This window comes from Octodon degus, unplaced genomic scaffold (assembly GCF_000260255.1).
Source record: "Octodon degus isolate 3935 unplaced genomic scaffold, OctDeg1.0 scaffold00088, whole genome shotgun sequence".
Taxonomy (NCBI): domain Eukaryota; kingdom Metazoa; phylum Chordata; class Mammalia; order Rodentia; family Octodontidae; genus Octodon; species Octodon degus.
In genome coordinates, this window is record NW_004524664.1 from 1,405,883 (window position 1) to 1,433,850 (window position 27,968).

General features: G+C 35.2%; 1 protein-coding gene across 9 annotated transcripts in view; it reads right to left on the reverse strand.

The window, feature by feature from the left end:
* Pcm1 (pericentriolar material 1) overlaps window positions 1–27,968 on the reverse strand; it is a 112,723-nt gene that overhangs the window by 30,785 nt on the left and 53,970 nt on the right. For 5 of the 9 annotated variants that reach the window (XM_023721985.1, XM_023721978.1, XM_023721983.1 and 2 more), the window contains 7 exons: window positions 18,362–18,526; window positions 15,775–15,831; window positions 9,338–9,510; window positions 7,463–7,594; window positions 3,506–3,626; window positions 1,638–1,799; window positions 645–781 (listed from right to left, as the gene is read on the reverse strand). In XM_023721985.1, coding sequence (XP_023577753.1) covers window positions 645–781; window positions 1,638–1,799; window positions 3,506–3,626; window positions 7,463–7,594; window positions 9,338–9,510; window positions 15,775–15,831; window positions 18,362–18,526 — 947 coding nt within the window. The remainder of the gene's footprint in view (window positions 1–644; window positions 782–1,637; window positions 1,800–3,505; window positions 3,627–7,462; window positions 7,595–9,337; window positions 9,511–15,774; window positions 15,832–18,361; window positions 18,527–27,968) is intronic. The other 4 variants (XM_023721982.1, XM_004637229.2, XM_023721984.1 and 1 more) reach the window with 2 other exon arrangements.

Sequence of the window (27,968 nt, forward strand, 5' to 3'; positions counted from 1 at the left end):
TCCACCTTCCAGTACGCTGAAATTACAGGCAGGCACTACCATACACAGGCTTCTGATACACCTTTTATATTTGCTTAAGTTACTTTAGTCTGTATTCCTATCCTAGCATATTAACTTTATAATAGCAAGGGTTTATTATGATTTGTGTCTGAATGCTCCCCCAAAGCATCACATGATCCAAGGGGTTTGGTGGGCTTTTCAGGGACAGATGAATCTAGAGTTTTAATTGATTCATGGTCTAACGCCGGGATTAAGGGTGTGAGTGCTACACTTGCCCTAGGGCAGATAACCTGCACACAATCTACAAGACAGAAAGAGACTTGTCTTCCTCTCCTCTCTTGTTGCTTTTGGTGTGTTTGGCCATCATAAATGACTGCCCATCTGCCATGCCATCTTGCCTTGGAATCAGCCAATTATGGACTGTAACCTCCACAAACTATGGGCTATATAAACTTTTCCTGCTTCAACCTTGGGTGTCAACTATTTTGTCTCAGCAACAAGAAAAGTAACTAAGGCAGAGCTTGACTTGTTCAATGAAATGTCAGAAAACCTGACATGAAGCAGGCATGCTATCAGGATGTACTATAATGAAATCTGTCAAAATTTTTAAAAAAGCTTATTTATTTCAAAGAGTAATTGTTTACCTTTAAGAAAGGAATAACTTCTTTCATAATTGCTTTAATTTGCCGGTCCAGCTGCTGAGTATCAATTCGAGGACATGGGACAGTAGAAACTTCATTTATAGGTTGTTGTGAACCATGATTTTCAATAACTGGAGTTTCTGTTTTTGAAGAAAAATTATATATTAACAAAAAAAGCCAATGACATTATACATGTGCATTTGTACAACATTGTAAAGAACATTAAGTTACAATAATTCTTTTTTTTTCAGTTTCATTTGCTATGTTTTAATATTTATTTATTTAAATTTTATTTATTTATGTGTGTGTGGCCAGCTCAGCCCACCAGGGGGCGGGGCTGGCTGGCATGTGGTGCTGGGGATTGAACCGCGGTCCCTGTGCCTGTGCTTTGCTAAGCTTGTTCTAAGTAGGTGCTTTAGACCACTGAGCCATCTCACCAAGCCAGTTTTAATATTTATTAATGCATGTTTCTATTACATTCTTACATTCACCATAGGCAGTGGGCATTTACATATAACATCTTTTTTTCTTTTTTTTTGGTAGTACAGTTTCAATAATTAACACATTGCATACATTCCTCCCAGTGGTTAGTTGCTGTACAAGATGCGGACTTGATAGCCTATTTACAAACACCATTAGAACAAATCCCTCTATTCATTAAGAGAATGTAACTATATATCTATCCTAACCAAGTTATAATAATTCTTTTTTTTTTTTTTTGTTCCTCGAATGCCTTCAGGGCATGTTTGGCCAGCGGGAGAGTTGTGAGGTTTGAACTCCAGCAACCTGAGGCTGACAGCTTTGTGGAAGCAGCCACTTAAAGGACTGAGCTAGGCCCAGGTCCCCAAGTTATAATAATTCTATGGTAAAATAATACAAAAGAAAATTTATGAAGATTTATAAGTAAAAGAAAACATTAATCAAATCACTACAATAAATCAGTGCTTTTATTTTGTATATGCATTTATGACTATTGTCAGTCAATCCAAAAAATACCTTCTAAATTATTAACTACAGCAGCAGCAGCAGCAGCAGCATCTTCATCCTCAACAACCCTGCAGGTGCATTTCACATTTGAACTGCTTTCAGCCTCAGTCTTCATACGCTCATATTCTCTCATTCTTGCTAATGCTTGATCTAAGTGAATTACAGTATTACCTACATTTGGAAAAAAAAAATTTACAATATGTAAAAGTAAACTTTTTCATGCATTTCTTTAAAAAAAGTCTGACTAGTAGGAAGGAAAGTGGCCTTAACAATGTATACTAATATATACTAATGAAGTATACTAATGTATACTAATGAAGCCTACCATATATATTACCACATTAAGGTAATACTTAAAATAACTCCATAAAGTAAGAATCTCATTTTCAAAGAATGTAAGTTGGCTGAGGTTTCATAGCCAGCTAAAATATAGAAGCAGAGATTTGTACTACAAAGCACATGTTTGTTTCAGTACCTCACGTTGTTTCATATAAATAAAAAGAAAATAAATTCCAAACGCCAAATAAATTCTAAGAAAACAATTCAACTTAACATAAGCAAGTAACAGGGGGAAAAAGGCCCACAACTGTTAATGAGATTTTCCAATTCTATGTGCACTTCACCTAGTGGTGGGGTTTTTCAGACAAAAAAACTAGTAAAAGAAAAACTACAGAGGGATAAACAGAGGGTAAAAGTTGCTAATTTTTTTAGGGGGGACAGGGAGATAAGTGCCTGTGTGGCAAGTACAAGGTCCTGAGTTCGATCTCTGGTTACCCTCCCCCCAAAAAAAGAGTAATTTTTCTCCATAATGGGATGAGCTCAGTATAGATCTCATAGATAATTGCTTAGAATGGAGCCAGAGCTTAAAGTCCTCAATAACCAAACAGTCAAAAAGACTTGCATTGTTTTGATAAAAAGTAGACACCAAATGACAGGGCAAGGCTTGGCCTTTTGTTCTTTTGTAGTAAAAAAATACCTTTGAAATTATTTATTTATTTATTTTTAAAATTTTTATTTATTTATTTTTGCAGTACCAGGGATTGAACTCAGGACCCTGCACTTGCCAGGCAAGTGCTTAATTCTACTGAGCTATCTCCCCAACCTTTGAAATTATTTAAATCTTACTACAGAAACACTATAATGAGACGTTATAGACTATTATCAATTAAGTGCCTGAGAAATCAGAATGAATACATACATCTTCTTACAGATCACAACCTGGGAAATGTATCATGTATCTATACATTTTTCTTTCCTCTAATTTAATTTCTAAATCTGTAACTCAAATACTTTCTCCCACTGAGTTCTACAACCCTCTAAGCTTCCTTTGTTTTACTACTCATGGGGGAAAAAAGTGCAATTTGGCAAATCTTGGGGTTTTACTGTAAGTTATTTATTTGCTACAGGAAATCTGAGTTTTGAATCAAACCATGAATTTTCACATTTTTATGAAAACTGTCTGGATAAGACCTGATTTTTTTCCCCTATGAATTGAGTAACTGTAGAAAATTATCTTTCCATTAATGGAAAGGAATTTAAAACTTCTGGGATCCTATTATTCGAGCTAGGAAGATACACACACTTAGAGAACATAGTAGGTACATAAGATCCCCACTTCATTAGTATTTGTAGATGATTTGCCGAAGATACACACACTTTAGAGAACATAGTAGGTACATAAGATCCCCACTTCATTAGTATTTGTAGATGATTTGCCCACGGTCAAGAAGTTAAGAAACCTGAATTCAGACTGACTGATATATTTAAGTCCATGTTCTTTGAACCATACCCTTTCCAACTATTTTCTTATTTATGAAATCCAAAGAACTTGACTGATCAACTAAATATCATGTGCTATCATAATAAATTCTGCTTACCTAAATCATCTGTTGCAAAAGGTTCAAAATTTGAAGATACAGATAGGACACTAGCATTATCAGCATCATTTTGCTCACTTATTTTATGTGTTTCTCTTTCAAAATTCTTCTCAAAAGTTTCCTAATGTAAAATAAACAAAAATCATTATTTTAAGCATTGTATAAATATTAAACAAAGAAACTATTTGCATAAAACTATACCTAAAAGAGATACTTGTAAGTATATCATGCAAAAGATTGTGCTATATCTAAAACTATTAAAGGTTGACTATGTCACAGAGAACATCAAAGTATTCAATAACCTTGCAGAATATTTGTCATTATGTAGATAAAAATACTTAAAACTGGCTATTGATTAAAATTTTAACCAACAAAGTTGACAATTCAAACTACTTTAACATCTTCAGTCTATTACTACCATATTATCATACTATACTACTGTCTCAAAAGGAAAACATGTGTTATTCATATTCTTTAAAAATACCTTTGAGAGAAATATAAGTTATAATGTACTCATTTTAAATGTGTAATTTGAGTTCTGACAAATGTATATAGTCATATAATCACCTTCTCTAACATCACTTTCATCAGTCCAGAGAATTTCTTTATACCCTTCTTCATATAGTCAATTTCTACTATGTCCCACTTATATGACTTTTATCATTATAGACCAGTTTTTCTGGTTCTAAGAATTTCATACAGAGCTGGCAAGATAGCTCAGTGGACTAATGCCTGCCTGGCAAGCACAGGGACGGGTATTCCATCCCCAGCACCACATGCCAGAGACCAGATGTGGTGGCATGTATACACAAGTCTGTTTATCCATTTACCTGTTGATGCTACAATTTGAGACTGATAAAGATGCTATGAAAACTAGTATATAAGTATTTCTGTGCATATTTGGTTTTACTTCTCTTGGATGAATATAGTACTTAGAATAGAAGCTGCTTGGTCACATGCTAAGTTTATGTTTAATTTTATAAGAAACCTCCAAACTGCTTTCCAGTGTAGCTGTGCAATTTTGTATTTCCACAGTAGTGAGCGTTCCAAATGTTCCACCTTTTTAAAAATATCTATTGTCAATCTTTTAAAGTGATTTTTGTGGGTATAAAATGTTATCGCTTATGGTTTAATTTGAATATTAACCATGTATGTATCTTCTTTCATGATGCATCTGTTCAAATATCTTGCCCATTTTTTTATGGAGTTCTAAGTCTTATAATGGAGTTCTAAATCCATGTTGTTCATGTCACCAGGTTATTTTCTCTTTATCTTTTTCTGTTTGGTCTTTTTGAAACAGGGTCTCACTATGCTGCTCAGGCTGGCTCTGAACTCACGCTGTAGCTACACTACCTTTAGAAAGGCAGAAAGTTTTTATAAAATCTGTTTTATTAATTACTGTCCCTCCTCCATCCTCCCTCTTCCCTCCTCCCCGTCCCCCTCCCCCTCTTCTTCTTCTTCTTTTGCAGTACTGGGGAGAGAACTCAAAACCTTGCCAGGCATGCACTTAATGCTGCCAAGCTATCTTCCTGGCCCTATTGTTTCTTACATAGGTAGTATTTTCTGTATCCTAAGAAGTCACTGTTTATACCAAGGATAAGATGATTTTCTCCTACTTATATTTAGCATTTGCATAGTTTCAGTTTTAAAGGACTTTAACTCATTCAAAATGAATTTTGTGTGTGATAGAGGTGTCTCATTTATATTTTAACAAAATACTTTGTAAGTATTTTTTTTCTGGCCATCTCCCCCCCCCCCCAATTCCCTGTAGTGGAGCTTGAGCTCAGGGGATGCTACCATTGACTACTCATACTCTTTTAAAATTCTGAGCCAAGGTCTTGAGAAGCTGCCCAGCCAGACCTAGAACATGGGAACAAGAGCCCCTTTTACCTCAGACTCCAGACTGGTTGGGACTATAGGCATGTGTCACTATGCCAGGCCTAATGATCTTTTAAGTTTCCATCACTGCAGAAAGTCCTACTGGAGAGTGCTGCTCTAGAGTTGGGACTGTTGTTCTGCTATTGCTGATCAAGAGGCAACAGTAAACAGAAAATGCTAATAACAGTGCTGCGTTTAAGTCTGGAAGAAAAAATTCTGAGAAGTAATTTTATTATTTGAAAGTAATACTGAGTTATTTATGTCAAGTCCCTACTTTAAAAAAAAATAACTTTTTCTGTATTTGGTACAGAGTCTTGCTATGCAGCTCGGACTTGTAGTGATCCTTGTCTCATGCTCCCCAACACTGGGATTATAGGCACACGCCACCACACCTGGTTTTAAGTCCTTACTTATTAAGTAGTGTATTGTCTCTAAATTTTATTTAACCTTAAATTGTCAAGTTAACTTTATTCCATATAGTATAGTCCAAACTTTAAAATCTAGTATTGATGGTATAGATCAATGTGCTCAAATCTTTTAAAATAAATGAAATAACATTGCCTGCATGAAGCTTGGATAAAAAAGGGGAAACAATAGAGTTAAGGACATAAAATTATTAAAAAAAGATGCCTCTAAGATGATTTTTTTTTTTTGCCAGATGTGGTAGCTGTAATCTTATTACAAGCAGGGAAGGCAGGAGGATCACTCAAGGACAGTCTTGGCTACATACATAGTGAGCTCAACACCAGCCTGAACTACTAACAAGACCCTGTCTCAAAAGCATTTTTTTGTTTCTCACAATTGTTTATTTACCTAGAAGTTTTAATGTAACCTAGTATTTATTTTTTTAATAGATACAGCTGTATCACTTTTTATTTCCCATGAAGAGCAGTGCTTACACTATTTTTAGTTAATTATAATAATCATCTATCCAAAGTACAGGTAACAGGGCTAGGGATATAGCTCAGCAGCACAATGCCTGCCTGGCAAGCACAAAGTCCTGAGTTCAATTCCTGATTACCAACCAACCGACAAACAAACAAAAAGTACCAGGTACTTTCTAATTAATATTTGACACTACCATTTCAATTTCAATCATATTGTTTATAGATACAGGTTCGAACTGACAGTAACATAAGATCTGGAGCCTGGTGGAAAAACATTTTAAGCAGAAAAAACATGAGATGAGGAATTTATCAACATGCATTTAAAGACAAAAAAAATAAAAATAAAAAATCCTCAGTAGTTCTAAAAAAATTACTCTATCTGAAGAACAAAATAACCTTGTGAAAATATATCATCTTCTCAGAAAACATTTTAAGGCTTTCAACAAGCATCAGAAATACAATGATTCCAACTTTCTACCTAAAATAGATTCGTCAATTATGCACATGGATCTCCATTTGCTACAGCAATCATTTAAAAATTATATGTATTATCCAAGAACCATTATATAATATTTTATAATCAAACCTTTAAATAGGTGATCCTAAATGCCAAACTATTCTAGCAGTTTCTCATCCAGTCATTTTATAAATTGTGTGCTAGGTAGTATTTGGAGGAGAAAGTTTACTAAACTTAACACTATTCTCATCATTCTCGCCCGTTTCAAGGTCCCTTTTACTTTACTGAAAAATTTCTCCAAGTAGACTATATTAAATCATTTTTTTTCCTGACTGATTTTCTGTTTAGGGTATTTTACCCAAAGACCTGATTTATCTTGCACTTATTTACTCAAGGGATCTTACTGTGGTTCTACTGCTGTAGTACAGCTTAGGAGGAACACACTACACATTCATTATATGTCTGTTAAGAGTCAGCCCTTATGTTGGACAATGATGATATAAATTTGGCTATTTTAGACCTCATAATCTATTACTGACACAGAACTTTTGGTGTTTGCTGGCATATTTTGATTGTGTTCTATATTTCACCTTCAAAACAAAGTAATGCATTACAACCATCTTTTTTTTTTAAAGGTAAAAATATACTAGGTACATTCGTAATTTGGCAACAATCTATTTTAACTTTTTATTGTATACTGAAGATAGGTTTACATTTCATTTATCATCATCTTACATCATCAGTAGTAGCAAGGCTTTCACTTGGAGTAAGTTCTGAGTTTGATGCTATCCAAGTACCAGAGTTTACTGACTTTATATTTTCCCCTTCTTTTTCATGGCTTTCAGAAATATGTCTGGATACTATGTCCTAAATAAGGAAGTAAGACATTTATGTAAAACAGATGCTTAATCCTAAACTTACGTTACCAGCAAAAGCAGAAGCAAGTGAAAGAACAAATGGAGTGCTTGTCACAGGGCAAATGTGAGAAGGAACATTAAAAATAAAACATGGGAAAACTGTTCATAAAGATTGTCTAAAAGCCACTTAAGTTATAAAGAACTTTAAAAAAAAAAAAGTCATAAGACTGTCCTGATACTATGCCACATATGGTTAGTTTTCTAAATTTCTGTGCAAAAATATGTAATTGTTTATTCCTACTTTTAAAATTTTTTTATTTTTATATTTTTTTTCTTCAAATTCTGTAGGGATTAAAAGTTTAACATATCAATACTTGATAAAAAATACTTGTTCCATGTTATGTCTAAGATGTTTGATATTCAGTCAGATAGTGGGGTTAAGCTCAACTGCTTATGTTATAGCGTAATAATATCATTAAGCTTCTCTTCTGGAAGGTTTACAACTTAAGTTTGCAGACCAAAAATTAGAGAAAAAGAAGAGACAGCCAACATTTAGGCCTTAGCCTTTCAAGGTAAGTGAGGACTCAGGACTTAGGAGATACCTGTACTGTAACATCCTATAACTCAGTGATGTCCCAAATTTACTTATCAAGGAATTATGGGGCCACAGAGGCAAGTGATTAATGATGTAGTGTGTTTAAGGAGAGTCACATGGAGAGAAAACATTCTCTCAGGCTTTCACGGAGAGCAAATTGGTCAAGCAATGGCTGTGACTCATTCACATGCCTGACACTGACAAAGGATCTACAAACTGCAGTACAGGGTTTCAGGGTAAATCCTGAGGGGATTTGACTGACCTTGTGAGATACAAAAGTTACATTTCTTGTTATATAGGTCTTGCTTTATCTTGGTCAACCATCCAGCAGAAAAGTATAAAAATGAGGTATAAAAAGTAAAGCCATATTAATATGTTGAGCTGTAAAAGGCTCAAGTCAACAACTTCTGACATTGCCAGTCCTAGGGAAAACCCACTACTATTATGGATTACTGGATTATATTGGATTATTTTTGCTGAATTCATGCACCTACTGTATGTATGTATGTATGTATGTATGTATGTATGTATGTATTTATTTATTTTTGTTCCTCGAATGGCTTCAGGGCACTTTTGGCCAGCGGGAGAGTTGTGAGGTTCGAACTCCAGCAAGCTGAGGCTGAGAGCTTTGTGGAAGCAGCCACTTAAAGGCCTGAGCTAGGGCCACGCCCCCCACCTACTGTATTTAAATGGCAATGCAATACCCATCTTTGATAAAACTAAACAAAAAAGGGGATATGCATGAAGGACCATTTTGTATCCGTATATACAAAATAGGAGAGATATACAGCTACTTTCTTTTAATTCAATGAGAAGAAAGATTTGTACTAATAGTGTTTGGACAGGATATCATGTCTGCATGTTGTACTATGAATAATCACTACAAAAACAATATGCAATGTATTAATTACTGAAACTGTCCTACTAATTGGTTTTTAAACTGTCTCATTGTTATTTGTTTCTCAATAAAATAAAAAAAAACAAATCAAGAAAAACAGAAAACAATTCAAAATATACACATAAAAAGTATAGTGCTCTCTCTGGCAGCACATATACTAAAACTGGAATAAAGATATATGTAAGTCTAAGAAAACAACCAGATGTATCATAAAGTAAAGTGTTAACAGGTCAAGAAACAGAATGTTAGGTACCAGATACCTGCAATGCATATAAAGCTCTCTGTCTCAAATAGTCCGTATTAAGTAGCTGAAGCTCATGGAAGAGTTCAATAAGGAAATGTGGGCGAGATTCATTCTGAGAAATTAATGTAGCTACTTCAGAATAGATAGTATCCCGCAGAGCTTCAAACATAGAAAAATCACTCCCAGTTTCTGGAAAACATTAAAAAATCAGGAAGTTAATATTGATAAAATACCTTCTTGACAGTTTCTATTAGTTGGCATCATTAGTTTAACCCTTAACATACTTAAGATCACAACCTAATTGTATTTCAGAGCTCTTAGGGTAGAAAAAGATTAATATTACCAAGTTAAAAATATCTTAAAGTAGCAAGATGAGAGTATTTGTACCACGAATACCTACCAACTACTACTTAAAACATTTTGATTTCTCAATTTAAAAAACTGGAGGGGGGCCGGGGAGATGGCTCAATAGAATAAGCGCTTGCCTGGCAAGCGCAAGGATCTTAGTTCAAGCCCCGGTTCCACCAAAAAATAAAATAAAAATAAAAAACTGGAGGGCTGGGCATGGTGGTGCATGCCTGTAATCCTGGCATCTGAGAGGCTAGGAGAAGGATCTTTGCTAGTTCCTGACCCACCTGGGCTACAAAGTGAGCGCAAGGCCAGTCTGAGCTGCATAGCAAGACCCTACCTCAAAAAGACCAAAACATAAAACAAAAGAAAAATCTGGAAAAACTATACACTTCATGGAAACAATCACTGAAAATCCTCAAAGACTGAAATATGTATAAATAAGTTTCCTTATTTATTCTAAAATGAACTAACAGAAATCTATAATTAATGTTGAGGACAAAATACTGCTAATGAAAGCTACTACTGTATTTTAAGATCTATCTAGTTAGGTTTACTAATTTCTAAATCTCATCTACAATTTAGAAATAAGCTGTACAATAACTGAAGTTGGAACTGTAGTATAAGACATCATTTCACTAGTCTTATTGTTATGGTTTGTGTCTAGGTGTCCCCCTAGAGCCTCATGAAGTCTTGGGGCAGCTTCTGGAGTTTGTGACTGATTACTGTGTGTGTGGATGCTGCACCTGCCCTGGGGCAGGTAGTTTACATTACAATGTGAAGTGGGAAGAGAAGCTAGCAGCTTGAGCTGCTGCTCCTCCTCCCTTGTGCTTTTGCTCTTTGCTGCCACTGCCATGAAAAGTTGCCCTCTGCTGTGTGCCACTCTGCCTTGGACCTAGCTGAGTATGGACTGAAACCTCCAGTAACTGTGATCTAAATAAACCTTTTCTTCCTTCATTTTGGGTGTCGGGTATTTGTCCCAGCAACGAGAGAAGAGTAACTAAGACACTTATACTACCAAAGTATTGTAAAATGGAGCGGTGATCCAAGTTAAGTCTTCAGTTGTATAGAATGTCAGCAGCACTTATTATTTAGCTATAATTCTTTTATATTTGTTGATAATACAGGATTTCTACTCTTAAATGTATAGTCATGATTCACTACTGAATTCTACAAGAAATTTAGAGAAGACCTAATGCCAATACTTCTCTAAATCTTTAATGAAATGTAGAGGGAAGTAATATTCCCAAACTTAATCCCAGAAGCAAGCATTATCCTGATACCAAAATCAAAGAAGAATCCAACCAAAAAAAAGATAGCTACAGGCCAAGCTACCTAATGAACACAGACCCAAAAATCTGCAATAAGATACTGGTAAGTAGAATGTAGCAAACAATCAAAATATACATATGACCAAGTAGGATTCATACCAGGGGTAGTTTAACATATGCAAATGAATAATTGTAATACACTGTATTAACAGATCCAGAGACAAAAACCAATATGATCATCTCAACAGATACAGAAAAAGCTTTTGATAAAGTTCAACACCCATTCATGATAACCCTACAGAAAACTGGAATCTGATAAAAGCCACCTATAACAAACCTACAACCAACATATACTAAATGGAAAACAAAAACTGAAAGCTTTAACTCCAAAATCTGGAACAAGAGTGTCCACTGTTACCACTCTTATTCAATACAGTTTTGAAAGCATTAGCCAAAGCAATTAGACAAAAGAAAGAAAGAAAAGGAGTAATGATAGAAAAGGAAAAGTTAAATGATCATTACTCACGGATGATATGATACTCTACATATAAGACCCCAGAAACACCACCAAAAGACTTCTACCTTTAATAATAAAATTCAGCTGCACAGCTGGATACAAAGTCAACACTTAAAAATCAATAGTCTTCCTGTACATGAGTAACAAAATCTCAGAGAGAAATTAGGCAAGTAACACCTTTCACAACAGCATCCATAAAAATGAATCACCTAGGAAACAATTAAAAGAAGAAAGTTAGAAGACCTCAAAAACTACAGTACTGAAAATTTTAGTATCCTGAAAACAACAGAGACTGCAAAAGATATCAGAAGATGGAAAAGATGTACTTTGTATTTTGGTAGAAGAACCAATATAGTGAAAATGGCCATACTTCCAAAATTGATATACAAATTTAGTGTAATCCTGATAAAATATTCCAATAGCATATCTCAGAGAATTAGACAAAACAACCCTAAAATTTATTTGGAACCAAAAGAGACCTAGAATAGCAAAAACAATTGCTTGTGGGTAACACAAGCAAGGAAGGGAGGCATTGTAATCCCTGACTTGGATATATATTACAAAGTTATAGTGGCAAAAAAACAGATCTGAAGATCAATGCAACAGATTAGAAGATGCAGAAATGACTCCAGACATGTGTAGCCACCATCTCTTTCACAAAAGGGCCAAACACATTCACTGGTAGAAAGACAGCCTCTTTAATAAATGGTGCTAGAGAAACTGTCTTTCCACATGCCAAAGACTAGAACTAGACTCATGTCTATCACGATGTGCTAAATTAAAATCAAAATGGATCAAAGATCTAAATATGAAAACAGAAACACTATAAGAGTAAGTGTAGGCAAAGACTTCACAAAGAAAATCCTCAATCACAATGAAAATAATACAAAGAATCAAGACTAGGATCTCATCTTATTGAAAAGTTTTTGCACACCAAAAGAAATCACCAATAGAATAAAAAGAAAACCTACAAATTGGGAAAAAGAATTTTAGCCAGCTGTCCCTCAAGACAAAGGACATCTAGAACAGAAGAACTGAAGAAAAAACAAAAATCATACCCCACGCCCAAATTTAAAGACCCAATCCAAAAATGGGCATCTCAGACAAATACATACTTCTCAGATAGAGTAGGACAAATAGCAAATATATGAAAAAATGTTCTGTATCACTGGTCATTCAGAGATGCAAATTAAAACAATGCTGAACTTCCTGCTTATTCCAAAAAGAATGGCTATTTTCAAGAAATCAACCAGTAACAAAATGGGCAAAAAAGGACCTCTTCTTCACTGTTTGTGAGTGTATACTTACACAGCCATTTTTGAAACATGTGGAGATTCCTCAAAAAAACTGAAAGTGGAAGTCCCATTCAACCAAGCTATTCCCCTTCTTGGTAACTTTCTGAAGAATTTAACCATTAGACCACATGATATATATATACCTATGCTTACAGCAGCATGGTTTGTTCTAGCTAAATCTTGGAAACAACCCAAATGCCCAACAACCAATGAGTGGATAAAAGAGATTTTATTTTTTTATATGATGTAGTACTATTTTAGGCATAAAGGAGATATCTGAAACATTTATAACTACATGGTTGAACCATGAGACCATACTCTTAAGTGAAATAAACCAGACACACACATGCAAATAATCACATTGTCTCCTTTGAGAACCTGAAAATGTAAATAAGAACCCAAATGTGTAACAAAAACTGAAACAGGAAGAAATTGTTGAAAAGAAAGGCAAACTAAATGGGGGAGAGGGGAAAAAGAAAGGAAAATGAAAAAAAAAATAAGAAAAATAAAATGGAAATAAAGTTTTATAAATAAGAAGAGGAAGAGGGGTCGAACTGAGGGGAGGAGAATGGGGAAACAATGAAGATATATCATGTACAAGAACAAATTCTTACAATGAATGTGATCATTATGTATCTCTAAATTGTACCAATAAACTAAATAATGTATACAGTCATACTCAGAGTATAAATTAGGAAATGTTTCCATCTTGAGTTCTCTCTGGGGGGAACCCTCTAAATGGTTCTTCAAGCTATCAAATTCTGTAAATTTTCTACAGTGATAGAATTAAGAAGCTAAATTATTGCATCATAACAAAACCAGTGGTAAGTTTCTAAGAAATAATTATAAACTCTAAGTGTTATAATACATTGCACTTTCAAGAAACTACATAGAATAGGCAGGCTTGGTGGCATAGACCTATAATTCTAGCACTCCAAGGTTGAGGCTGGAGGTTTGCTGCAAGTTTAAGGCCAGCCTGAACTGCATGGGGAAACCCTATCTCCAAAAGGTGACAGAAGAGAAAGACGAGGAAGAGAAAAAAAAAGAGGAAGAAGAGCATAGAGTATACAGATTTAACACATTTCTGCTATAGAAGGGTAAGAGACTACAGAATATAAAAACAATGAGGTCTACTGAAATAATTTCCACTAATTAACTATTTAGTATCTTCAGGTCTTGACTCTGCAAGTATAGGGTAGTAATTAAAAACATGTAACTTAGGGCCAGTGAGACAGCTCAGCAGACTAAATGCCTGCTTAGGCAAGCACAGGGGCTGAGGTTCGAATCCCAGCAAAACATGGTGTGCCAGCCCTGCTCTCGGGCGCTTGGAGCCAGCCATGGAGACCAGGCAAGGTGGCACAAACCTGTAGTCCCAGTGCTGGAGAGGCTGAAAACAGGAGGATCACTATGAGTCAGAGCTGTGTAGTGAGGCATTGTACCAAATACATAAAAACAAAAATTAAAAAAACATGTAACTTCCCTGTCTTGCCTGGATAGTTATAAGTACACAATGAAGTGATATACAAGACTGTAATAGTTTTCAAGTGTTCAAATTTGCTAAGTTATTACAAAAGGGACAATTACCCTAGGCAGGAATGAAAACTATTTTGGTAAGAACTCTCAGGACTGAGGAAGAAGCTTAGTGCTGGAGAGTGCCTGTGTAGCATGCTTGAGGCCCTGGCTTCAACTTCTAGTATGGCTTCCCTGCCACCAAAAAAAAAAAAAAAACAACTCTAAGGTAAAAAACCAGATCACAGGATATGACGCAATAAACTTTCAGTTGAGAAGGGCATGGTGGTGCATGCCTGGAATTCAGCAGTTGGGAGGATGGCAGTCAATTCAAGGCCAGTCTGGCTATATAGTGAGTTGAAGGCTGGCCTGAAGTAGATGAGACCCTGTCTCCAAAAAAACAAAACAAAAAAAACTTTATCAAACTTGTTCTGAATTTGAAAATTTTTTAGAAGTTTAATAACACAGTATACTTGTTATCTTTAATATCTTTACATGTGGTAAAATTATCACTCTAAATTATACACAGCTGAAACATTCCGAATAACGAATTACATGTATCACAAACTTTATCCTCCTTTCTCATCAAGAAATGAAAAGTTTATGTTGATTTCTCCTCTTGGACTAAAATAAATTAGCTTTTGCTTCTAGCAAAAGCCTCCAACCTCAGATTTCTGTCATCCTATCTTGTTTATTTCCTTTTTTTTTGAATTATCATCAATGTACTTGGCTTTGTCAATGCAAGTTCTTATTTCACTTTTGGAGTCTCCTAAAGATTCAAACAGGCTTTTACTTTTCACTCACTATAGCTAAAAGAGAAGTGATAGGACATTTCTAACTTTAAGACACATAAAATCATATTAAAAATATGTATGTTGGAGACCAAATTGGCTTTTCTTCTTCTTTGAGCAATACTGGATGTTGATCCCAGCACCTTGTTTGTACTGCACTATATCTCAAACTCTTCTGAGACGGGCTTCTTTTCAAAGTCACAAATTACCCAGGATAGGCTGGAACTTGCAATTCTCCTGCTTTAGCCTACCAGAGAATGAGACTGTAGGTGTTTGCCATACTCAGTTATTGAAGTGATAGTTTTCAACCTTTGTAATTTCCATGCCCTTTATTTGTCATAATTCCTGTACATCATGTTTGTTTTTGCTTGATGGTTTATTTTTTTACAGCTGCTGACTGATAATGAAAAACTATTTTAAAAAAAGTCTACATTTGTTTCTAAAATGCTAACTTTTTTAAATGTTTAAGAAATACCAAATACACAACTTTCAGTTTCTATTACCTTCGTAAATGTGTTTAGGTTTCATATAATAACAGTGAAACAAAAAAAAGCAAACACTTTCACCAATTAATTATAAATTAAAGGCTGCAGAATTTTATGGATATGAACTTGTTTGTGTTTATAATTGTCACATTTTATACAGCAGACCCATATAATAGAGGACTTCAGAACCAATAGAAAGCACCCCAAAATTGACACCCAAACTATGCAGATTGTTACCTGGCACTTCATTGCCTGCATTTCTGTTAGACTGGTATAGTATTCTCCTAGCATGTGCTGTAGGAAAGGGCAGACATAGGGATAAACATGAAAAGTGTATGAATAGTAAAGATAGGGTCAATAATACGAATAAGTGAATGAAAAAAAGAAACAAGCAAATTTTAAAGAAATTGTATGCCTGAAGTAAAATGTTATCACAAGGTATACAGTTTATGTTCTATTTAAAAATAATCTCATTAGGGAGAATCTCAAAAGGTTTGCTAGAATCTTACATATTGTGATTGATGATGAATATCACAATAAACTTTTAGTAGTTTTTTGAAAATACACATCAAAATAAATCACATCTCCAGGGAAAGAAGAGAACTGCTTAGTTCAACATTAGCAAAAATACATACTATACTCTAATAATCACATATTACAAGTAGAGTAACAAGTATTAGTACATGGTATAAAGAATTTTACAGGATGGCTAAACATTCTAACACACTGGCTATCAATTGTTTAAGTAATGATACTCAAATTTCTAATCCTTTAAAGTTTAGTGCCCTTGCCTAACTGTTTATGAAGATGTCAATGTTTGGTAAAGACAGTAAGAGATGAATATTACAAAATTTTGCTAAAAATCCTCCTAAGACAACAGAATTTTCATCTTTGCCAAAAAAATCCTGAACTTAACAGCTTAAACTTCACCCAGTAGTGATGGCACATGCCTATAGTTCTGGCACTCTAGCAGGCTAAGGCAGAGGCTTGCCATGTTCTAGACCTGAGAGGCTCTGTCCTCCAATCAATCAATAAAGGTATTGGGGATATAACTCAGTGTAAAAGCCCTGGGCTTGAGCCCCAGTGACACACATACACTACACAGAGTTCAAAATTAAGGGATATTATTTCTTAACAATATGAGCTTGAGGAAGTCATTTTAAAATACAAACAAGTGTGAGGCCGGCAAGATAGCTCAGTGGACCAAGCACCTGTTTAGGCAAGCACAGAGACTGGGGTTTGATCCCCAGTACCATATGCTGTACTGGCTCCATCCCCAGAATGTGCTGAGCCAGCCACAGAGTAAGGTCGTGGTGGTGCACACCTGTAATCCCAGAGCTGGGGAGGCTGAAAACAGAGGGATCACTATGAATCCAAGCTGCGTAGTGGACTCTGTACCAAATATATTAATAAATAAATAAGCCCACACACGAAAACAAACAAGTGTGACTTCAAAATACAGGTGTGATATTTGTGTTCTGAAAAAAGAAGTACTCAAGAATTTTAGAAAACATAAATGAATTTTAAAATGATAAAACTATTACCAAATTATTGGTTCATTTTCTTCTGGCCTTTCTTTTAGCTACTGTTTTGTTTATATAGTTAAACTCATACTGTTCAGATAACACTAAATCATGACACTTCTGTTTTCTTAGGATGAATTCCAGCAACAATTACTGCATTAAAGCAATGATTTTGAAGCTTTCCCAGAAAGTTGTACCAATTTATACTAAAAGTACTTTAAAAGAGCTGGGGAAAAAAAATTAAAGGTACCCTCTGTGACTATGATTTATCATCTGAAAACGGAAATAAAGCCAACTCAGCATTATGAGGCTAAAATGAGATATGTACATAATACTCTTAAAAATACATTAATTTTGAAAAATTGTAAATAATAATGCATAATACTATCATTTTCACTAAGGGTCCTATCACTGAGACTATCTCTACAGTTACTCCATATTTCCTTGAGATTTCTTTATAAACCAGGAAAGCAGTATTACTTTCTTATACTTAAATAATGGCAAATATGTAACTCCATTGAGTAAGAGCTACCATATAGTAGGTATTACACTGACATTTAAGACAGAAACATGAAAAAGGATTATCAGTTGCCAAGGACTCAAAAGGGAGACACACACCTAAATAAGTAAATACTTTATAATATGATGCAGGCAACAAGTAAGTTTACACAGGCTCCAATGGAAACAAAGGACAAAAAGAGAGCTATTCTAGTCTAGATTCAGATAAAATTTCAGGGTTTCAGTGCTAAAATTTCACGTAACTATCAGTAAAAAAGGCAAAAATGGACTTTAGACCAGAAAAAAGACAACTAGTGAGGTAAAAAAATAACCTAACAAGCTATTGGAAAATGTCAGTGCCATTCAAGGAATAAGGTAGAGTGATGAAAAGCAAGCCTGCAGAGCCAAGAAGGAACCAGGTCCCTCAGGGCCAAGTGTTACATTAAGGAATGCACACCTTATCCAACAGCCATGGTAAAGCCAAAAGTTATAAGCAGGGGTGTAATACGTTTTCATACTAAATTCTTATTTAGGTAAGATTCTAAGCATTTAAATAAGAAGTTCTTTATCAGTATCAACTATAATTTTTTCTTAAGAAATAATTTTAGTAAAGTAGGTCAAAAACTAGCATCACAACAAAAAATATTTCCAGTTTATATTTTTTCATGCCAAGGAATGTATACTGCAATCTATTTTTAAACCTCACACATTATGACAAAAGTGTGTTGACTCAGTTTTAAAAATTGCTTTAATACAGCTTTTCAAATCTAAAGCTCTTTTTTATAAAAAAAGAAAGAACATACCTGAAGATATTTCTGTAGACCTACTATATTTTATTATTTTTTCCAGCTGCTCATGATTCTTTCTGCTGAATACTTTTGCTTGAACAGGCTCTTCAGTCTGGGCTGAATGTCTGTTCCTACTTTTGCAAGGTTCACATGTGCTAGACATACTGGCACTTTCATACCCTTGAGTAAAAAAAGTGACAACTATTATCAGTTGCTACTAACTCAAAGTGAAACGGAAATTGATTTCCATAACAAAATAGTACGAACAACTTACTTTAGAATGCTATCAAGGCCTGGCATAAATACAATACAAAGTAGTAAGTTCTATGTCTTGGAGAAATGTTTGCACTAACTTTGGAAGCACAGGATAAAAGTGATATATTCTATCACTTGCCTACCTTGACAAATGTCTGTGAAAATATCTCAATTCTAACTACAAAATAAGACAAAACTTGTATGACCCAAATTCTCTATCAGACTCTAACCTAACAATTTTCAATATTAGCAAATAAGAAAAATATCACATCTAATCTATAAATACCCATAAAAAAGAGTAATGGGCATTAGTCAAATATATCTGCCTTTACTACAGCTTTTACGTGATATAACTTAGCTTAAAAGATCCCACTCACCCATATATATTTTTTAGCAAATTTTCCCTCTAAATTCACCTGACATGTATTTTCTTGTATAGGAATTCAAGTCTTTTTGTTCTGCATTGATGGCTGGTATGGTGGCTTATATCTAATGTTTCCCCCAAACCTCATACTATCATAGGTGAGAATTTTCAGAGGCAGCTGGATCTAGAGAGTATGACGCTGTTACTAAAGATGTGTGATTACTTAATTAGTTCACTGATGGTTTGGGCATTGTCTGGGGTGTGGATAACGGGAAGGCTCACTCTAGGTGTGTGCTACCTGCTTTAAGGGCATGTAGCCTGAAAAGAATGTAAATCACAGAATGAGAGCTACTTCCTTCATCACTTGCTGCTTGCTACTTCACTGCTTTGCTGCTCTGTGGCTTCCTGCTCACCATAAACTGTTTCTCCTCTGTAAAGTCCCTCTGCTATACTAACTTAGCTTGCAGTGACTAAAGACTAAAACCTCTACATGCTGTGAGCCAGATAAGCCTTTCCTCCTCTAACTTTGTGTCAAGTATTTTACTTCAGCAATGAGAAAAGTAACATATCAACTTTAGATATCATCAGAGTTAAAATACACACTGGTTAGTATACTAAATCCTCCTATTTACTGGGTTTTGTTTTTGAATCTAACTTCTAACTGTTCAATTTATCTATTCCAGCTGCTATTTTTTGGGTCAGGTACTGGGAATCGAACACAGGACCTCCTGTTTGCCAGGCAGGTGTCACACCACTGACCTATATTCCCAATCCAACTTACCTATTCCAAAAACAAACAAACAAGAACCCCCACATACTTATCTACTCCAGAGCCATTTTTATTCAGTTAACAGTTATATAGTATGCTTAATCATATGTGAAGGCAAGTCTTACCTAGCTTCTGTTTCCTGAGTAATCTTAGATATTATACTTATCTTTATAAGCTTTAAGAGTTTGTTTTCAATTTAAAAAAATCAAAATGCCATCAAATGCCATCTTAGAACACGGCTATGTGCCCAAATTTGTTCAATCATTTTTTTATGTTCAAAATGTTTTATAGCTTTTTATAGGCCTAATATTTTTCCTGTTAATACAGATATGTATTTGTACACTTAACCAGCCACTTTAATGGGGTTTTTTTGCTGTTGTTGTTGTTGTTGTTTTAAATGTATTTGGTACAGGATCTCACTACGCAGCTCAGACTCTAGTGATCCTCTGGGGCCAGCATTGCATGTGGTGCCAGGGATTGAACCCTGGTCCCTGCGCTTGCCTAAGCAGGTGCTTAGTCTGCTATCTCACTGAACCAACAATTCACTTTATTAACTCTAATATTTATTTTCCAGTATATCTTGGACTCTCTTAATATATAAAAATGTCATCAAAAATATATAAAATTTATTTTCCTGTTTTTCTAACACCTATTCCAATTTTATTTCTAGTCATAATACTTTCTAAACAATGCTAAAAAATATTGGTAGAAAAAGAAACACTTGTTTTAGTTTTTTTTGAAGGGAGGGATTGGTTCAGGCTGCCTTACAGGCAGATTTGGTGTGGCATGTGGAGCTGGGGATCGAACTGTGGTCCCCAGTAACTGACTGAGTTTGCCCAAGCAGGAACTTTAAACAACTGAGCTGGGCTGGCCAAATATTGGCCAAATAGCTCAGAGGATTAAAGTACCTGCAAGCAGGCACAGGGGCCAGGGGTTCAATCCCCAGGCCTGCCATGCAGGCCCCGCCCCTGGAGTGCACTGAGATGGCAAATTGAGACTGGGCGTGGTGGCGCACATGCCTATAATCCCAACACTTGGTAGGCTGTAATAGAATCACTACGAGTCCGATCTAGTAGTGAGACCCTGAACACCCTGTAGACCCTCCCCTAAAATACAGAAAAAAACAAAAAACAGAAAAACAAAAACAAAACAACAACAACAACAAAAAAAAAAAAAAAAACCCTAAGCTAACTTGCAAGCCCTAGTTCCCAATTTTGACAGAAATGTCTTTGGAGTACCTCCATTTCAGTGATGCTTGTGACTAGTTTTAGCTAGCCCTTTATTATATTTAAATTACCTTTTTTCTTTTAAGACAGTGTTGCTATGTAGTCTAGACTTGACTTAAACTTGTAATCTGTCTGCCTCAGCCTCCCAAGGACTATAATTACAGGCCACTATATCCAGCTTAAGTAACTGTTTTCTTATGTTCGTTTTACTTACAATTTTTATTACATATCACGAAATTTTACCAATCTGTAATTTTAATCATTTTAATTTGATACAAGTTGACAGATTTCTTAAATAAGAAAACATAACTATAGTTCTAAAATTAACCTGAGTAATAACTGTCCAATATTCTTTTGATATACTCTATTAGTAAAGAGATTGGTTTTCTTTACTAAAATATTGTCTTCTATATACATAAAGATAACTACTCTGTTATTAATTTTTTTTTAGTACTGGGTATTGAACTCAGGACCCTGTGCTTTCCTAGCTGGTGCTCATGCTACTATCTCTCAGCCCAGTGTAACAATTCTGACTTGCAAGTTGCTTTCTACGGCTTTTCTCAGATCAGATGTAATAAACCTTTTCTTCTTGATAGGTAAAGGAAAGGTTTCTGGTTAAGTACAGAATTCTAAGTTGCAATTCTTTTTTTGACCATATGTAAGTTATTTTACTTTCTTCTACTTCTTTGTGTTTGTTTATGTATTTTTTTGCTGAACTGGGCATTGAACTCAGGCCCTTAAGCTACTGAGCCATATCCCCACTTCTTAGTATTTGGATAGAAAATATTACCTAATGTTATTTTGGTGCGATTTTTGTATATAACTTGTTCTTTTATGCATTTAATTACTGTTTCACCATCTGTTTTGTTACTTATTTCCTTATATATCAGATCCCTTAAGCCCCTAATCCTTTCCTCTTGATTTTATCTTAGTACTGCTTCTCCCCACTTGATTTTCTAGTCTGATCTGGGATTTAGTAGTATTCATCTTATTTATTTATTTATTTATTTATTTATTTATTTATTTATTTTTGTGGAACCAGGGATTGAACTCAGGCCCTTGCACTTGCCAGGGAAGCACTTATTCCACTGAGCCATCTCCACAGTCCCCTCATCTTTTTAAATAATCTAAACATGTGTGTTTTTTTTAAGTTTTAAAGACTTTATGCTATGATTCTATTTCTTTCAGTAATTCTTTCAGTAGGTTTTGCCTATTCTAATGGTCTGTGTCTGTTTTCTCTCTGGTTGCTAGTTCTCTTTTACATGTACTTTTATATTCACTGACTTAGTCAACATTCTTAGTTGCCCTTGAGGATATATCCAAATGCTGGATATTTAATGGTGGCATACTCAAAGTGCAGGGTAGGCTCTTCCTTATGGCAAGGAACACACGAGCTATCAAGTTGTCAGTGTACCATTAAGAGAGTAAGTTTCCTTTTGTGTTAGTGTCCTCAGTTGGAAAGGCTAATGCACTCCTACCTGCCAGATTGGAGAGGACTGCCATACTGCCATTGAGTAAGTACATCTCAGCCCATTAGAAGCTTAAAGCAGCAAAAAATTGTGACCTTTGGAAGTGAGAAATGGGCAAAGAATGAGGGGTTACGCTGATTTTCTCTAACACAGCTTTCTCCCTGGAGCTTTAATTTTGCTGCACATATTATGAAAGAACCAGCAAAACCTAAAGTTTTATTCCTTATGCCTTCCAATCATTGCAGCTGCTTTGGTATCAAATCAATTCCTAAGATACTAGGTTGTCTCCATCATATTCTATCTGGATTCAACATTCCTTTATTTCTAAGGCCATCATTCAAGGCCATTCAAGGATTCTATTATCTCAAGTTTACTTTCCTGGTTTCTTTGCTGATCTCTTCAACTAAAATCCAGACACCCCAATCCACTCTGCAAGAAACTTACTAGAAAAAGAATTTTCATGATCTGAGTCACATAAAAAAGGCCCCCCCAAAAAGGTTGCAACTGCAGAAATTATGTTAACTGACATAATTGGAGTACTGTTGGTATTGACATTTAATTAATATACAATTTATCAAAGAAAAACATTTAAGTATGTCATTCTAATGAAAATTTATATAAATGAAATTAAGTTTTTTGACTACTATTACTGAATCACATATAAGGTACTGAATGATTTCAAAGTTAAAATACAGGTTATGTAACATACACAAAATTCTCTTTAGACAGCCCTAACAGGAACTATAAAAAAAAGTACAACTACAATTGTGAGAAGCATGCTACAGTTAAGATGCTATGAGGGGAAAGACTATGGTTTGAATAGAAGTTTCAAGCTTAACACATCAAGGACTAGTTCTTCCAAGCTAAGGCATTAATATACGACTAAACCGTTTCTTTCTTGAGCATTTTAATAGTTAGCATCTATAGAAAGTAGCAAAATTTATGAAAGTTAATACTTCAGAGTAACATTGACTAGGCCAGCTGGTGTAACAGCAACAAAACAACACACGATGTTTATTACTTTAAGTGTGTTCTCATCATCATTTTCCTTATCCCCATTCTGTTTCTCTTAACCCAAGTAGCCAACATACAAGCAATTAACTAATGTTTCTATTTTGCCCCATTGAAGGGAAATGGCTCAGGCACAATATCTGGAAACCTTACACATTTTCAAAGAGGCCACAGGTAAGGACTGACCCATTGCTGAATCTGTCTTGGCAAAAGGCCTCATGACCCTGCTGAATATACAACTATATTGCAGGGATATTCTTTTTTTTTTTTTTTTTTTTTCCTTTCCCTGGGAGGCTGACAGGACATAATTTCTCATCTTTTTTAGGTTCTGAGGAAACATGACACCTCTGTTTCACCACCTCCCCCATCTATAGAATACAGGTGCAAATTTATGCTGACTCTTCAACAGCAGGACATCCCACCACTCCTTTGCAATTGTCACCTAACCTTGTATTTCAGTGTTGTGCTCTTCAAATGAGATAAGGGAACAGCTGGCTCCTTCAGCTACTCTGCTGTTCTCTACCTATGTTAAGTAATAAAATGGATTTCAAAGGCATTTTTTTCTACCCTGCCTTTTTCTTTTTTAACAAGACAAAACCTGTCAAGATTTTCCTTGCCTACTGCTTTCCAACCATAGCATGTCAGATTCATTAGTATCGGGAGACATAAGAAAAAATGAAAAATTAAGGAATAGTTAGAAATCAGTGAGTTAGAAACTCAGTACATTAATAACTCTATCCAATTTTCAAGAAAACAATGAAGGGCTGGTGAGATGGCTCAGTGGTCTAAAACACCTACTTAGAACAAGCTTAGCAAAGCACAGGGACCACGGTTCAATCCCCCAGCACCACATGCCAGCCAGCCCCGCCCCCTGGTGGGCTAAGCTGGATGCGCGCACACACACACACACACACACACACACAAATAAAATAAATAAAATTTAAAAAAAACAATGAAGACCTAGATTATACTAGTGTAATAAATTTGGGATATAATAACTAGCTGTCCTACAGTTTATCTCTAAGACAGCAATTTAAGTGCCACTGCTGGTCTGTTACCTTCTTCCTTTTCTCAATTCTTCTTATTCTACTTCTCAACTCTATACTTTTCTTATTGTTACTGAAACTTTGAATACTTTCCAGTATTAGCTCACCTCATTTCCATTTATTACTTATTTACGACACAATAATCCTTTATTCTAACAAATCTTAGTTATTCCTATTCCACAAAAAAAATAATATAAATCAATAGGTTAGTCCAGCACTTCTAAGGCTTTTATGTGTGCATTTTTACATAAAACATGTGAAATCTTAATAAAACGCACACTGCCTGTTTGCGGCAGGTACAACAGTGTGCACTTTTTAAATTCTGTATTAATTTTATTGAGAAACAAATAGTATTGAGACAGTTTCAAAACTGATTAGTAGGGCTGTTTCAATAATTAATACATTGCATATTGTCTTTGTAGTGGTTATTCATAGTACAAGATGCAGACATGATATCCTGTCCAAACACTATTAGTACAAATCTTTCTTCTCATTGAATTAAGAGAAAGTAGCTGTATATCTATCCTAACTATTTTGTATATACAGATACAACATGTTCCTTCATTTGTATCCCCTTTTTTTGTTGAGTTTTGTCAGAGATGGGTGTTCCATTGCCATTTAACTGTTATAGGTCAGACGAAGCCAATGTTGTATGTCCATGGCTCTCATTCTGAATCACAAGGGTTTAGCTGACTTAATTCTACCACATATTAGCTTGACTCTGCTATATGTCATGTGATTCTGCTACAAGTCTTATTTTTCTGTGTGTGCCATATAGTAGGGCTCTAACTAACAGATGGTCTTCAGTGCCTGTTTAACAAACATGAAGTGTATGTTGACACATATTCTTAAATATGAAGGTAAAGAACTCAAAAATCATGTCAACTTTGCCATAAAGTAAAAAAGCTGAATTATATAAGGTATGGTTGAAATATACAGTGAATGTTCAAGTTTTTAAAAATTATTACAATAAAAGAACGGATTGAAAAATTGCCTTTTATGGTCATTCTGACTTTGGGGAAAACCAGATGTTGCATGGTGCCAGCACCAGTGTATAAGGAAGATAAGGACACACAGTAATACAAGTCTGCCTTCCCACTAGATGGCTCTGGCAAGCAGCATTCTCTGTATTTTTAAAATCACCCTTCACCTTGGAAATACAATCGTGAAAGATGGCATCCAGCGCTGCTTCAGAAAATGGCAAGAATGATAAGTATGTTTGAAGTAAGGGGAAATATTCTGAGGGAGATTAATGCTAATAATGCAGCTTGTAATGTAATAAACTTTTAAAAATTTAAGCATTTACTGTACTTTTCAATCACACTATATATATGTTACAGTAATTCCATGCAATACAGATGCTTCCCAAAAAACCCACAAACATCAATATTTCAAGGCTTTGGTAGACATAACCATTCACTGGCTAAAACCTGGCTACTTAAGATGTGGTCCACACACCAAAATTGGCAAAATACTAATCTGCTAGAAATGCAGACTCTCAGGTCCCTCCCAAGCTAACTAAATTAGAATTTAAGATAGCACTCGCAAGTAGTCTTATATAAAATACTGAAGTTTAAGAAGCACTGCCGCAGCACAACAAAATGCTGTAGTCGTGTGGTGTCAACCTATGACATGTGTGCCACGGCCTGCTATCGGTTATCACTGAAAGCTCTAAAAGGTTTGCAGTCACTGCTCTAGTTAAATAAGACAATGTTGAGCAAAAAAATATTCGCTCAAATATCAAAAACATTTTCATGGGACAAGATAGTAGAGAATAAAAAAGTATAAGTACACAAAAGAATCTCTCAAAATGTCCACTACCGACTTTATTTTTTTTTTAAATTTTATTTATTTATTTATGTGTGTGTGTGTGTGTGTGTGTGTGTGGCCAGCTCAGCCCACCAGAGGGCGGGACTGGCTGGCATGTGGTGCTGGGGGATTGAACCGCGGTCCCTGGGCTTTGCTAAGCTTGTTCTAAGTAGGTGCTTTAGACCACTGAGCCATCTCACCAGCCCCACTACCGACTTTAAAAGCGTAGTAGTTGTAGGAATAATTTCACAACACTGGTTACTACATAAATTAGTTCCTCCCAAACTTTTATAATTGGAAAATTATTTCAAGGACGGTGATGATGTTAATAAAAAAATGATATTCCTGTTCAAATTTGGATGTTTAATGATCAGATTCTTCATGTGTGGGAATGTGGGAAGGGACAACAGGAACCAAGGCCTTCAAGAACACATAATTGAAAGAAAAAAAAGGGGAAAGCACTTAATAGTTTTCATTAGATGTTTAGAAAGGGTTCCATCAGAGAACTAAAATAAAGCTGATAAATTTTACATGTGTAACTGGGGAAAGAGGTGCACTCAGGATTGAACTCAGAGTTCAATCAGGTAGGCAAGCACTCCAGTGCTAAGCTATATCCCCAGTTACCCTGACCCCTTTTTTAAAAATCAAATTTGGAGACAGGATTTCATTAATTTGTTCAGGCTGGTCTCAGTCTCATAAGTAGCAGGGATTATAGGTATGTATCACCATATCCAGTTTACACATGTAGTTTTCTAATACTGGTTTCCTAGGAACTTTACTGTATCTGAATTGTTTTGTGAACTTCCAAGAAAGGGAATCAGCAGTGTATTTTGTTCGTAAGCACCAAACACTGTTTTCTTAAATTAAGAACAACTGCAAGGCCACAGCCTAAAAAAGCAGATCTTGTAAACCTCTAAGTATCTTTTCGTTATAATATGCCAGATTTTAGTTTAAGTGAATTCTTAAAAAACAAAAAACAATAGAGAATTTATTTTTAAAAAACAGGTTATGGGAGAAAAAAAGAGGCTATGTGTAGCATCATTATAAAAAGAAATTTCACAGAATACTCAAAATCAATATTCAATAAAATATGGGTTCAGCTCCTGAAGGACTAATAGGAAGCCTGTTTTAAAAGGTGATTCCAAGACTGCAGAGTGTAGCTTGGCGGTCTAAGTGCCTGCCTGGCAAGGGCAAGAACCTGGCTATGATCCCTGGTACCACATGCTGTTCTGGCCCGGGACCTCAGTGTGCCACGCTGGCCACTGAAACCAGGTATGGTGGTGCATGCCTGTAATCCCAGCACTGGGGAGGCTGGGACAGGAGGATCACTATGAGTCCAAGCAGTGTAGTGAGACCCTATACCAAATAAATAAAAAAATAAATTTAAAAGATTAAAAAAAAAGTTATAAAAAATAAAGGTGATTCCATTTTAAAGGTGATACTGAAAAACCGCAAGGAACTAAGGAGCATACATTTCAGTAAATAAATCAATTAAGAATCTATGAAGTCATGACTAGAGTTGGATGCAGGACCACATATAACATTAAAAGAGAAAACTGTAAAACACAGGCATCATGGCAATTATCTAGTAATCTTTAAAACTGAGGAACTATCTTCTGAGTTCACAACATAAACCCACCATCCTACCACCAAAAAAAAGAAAACGTAAGAAT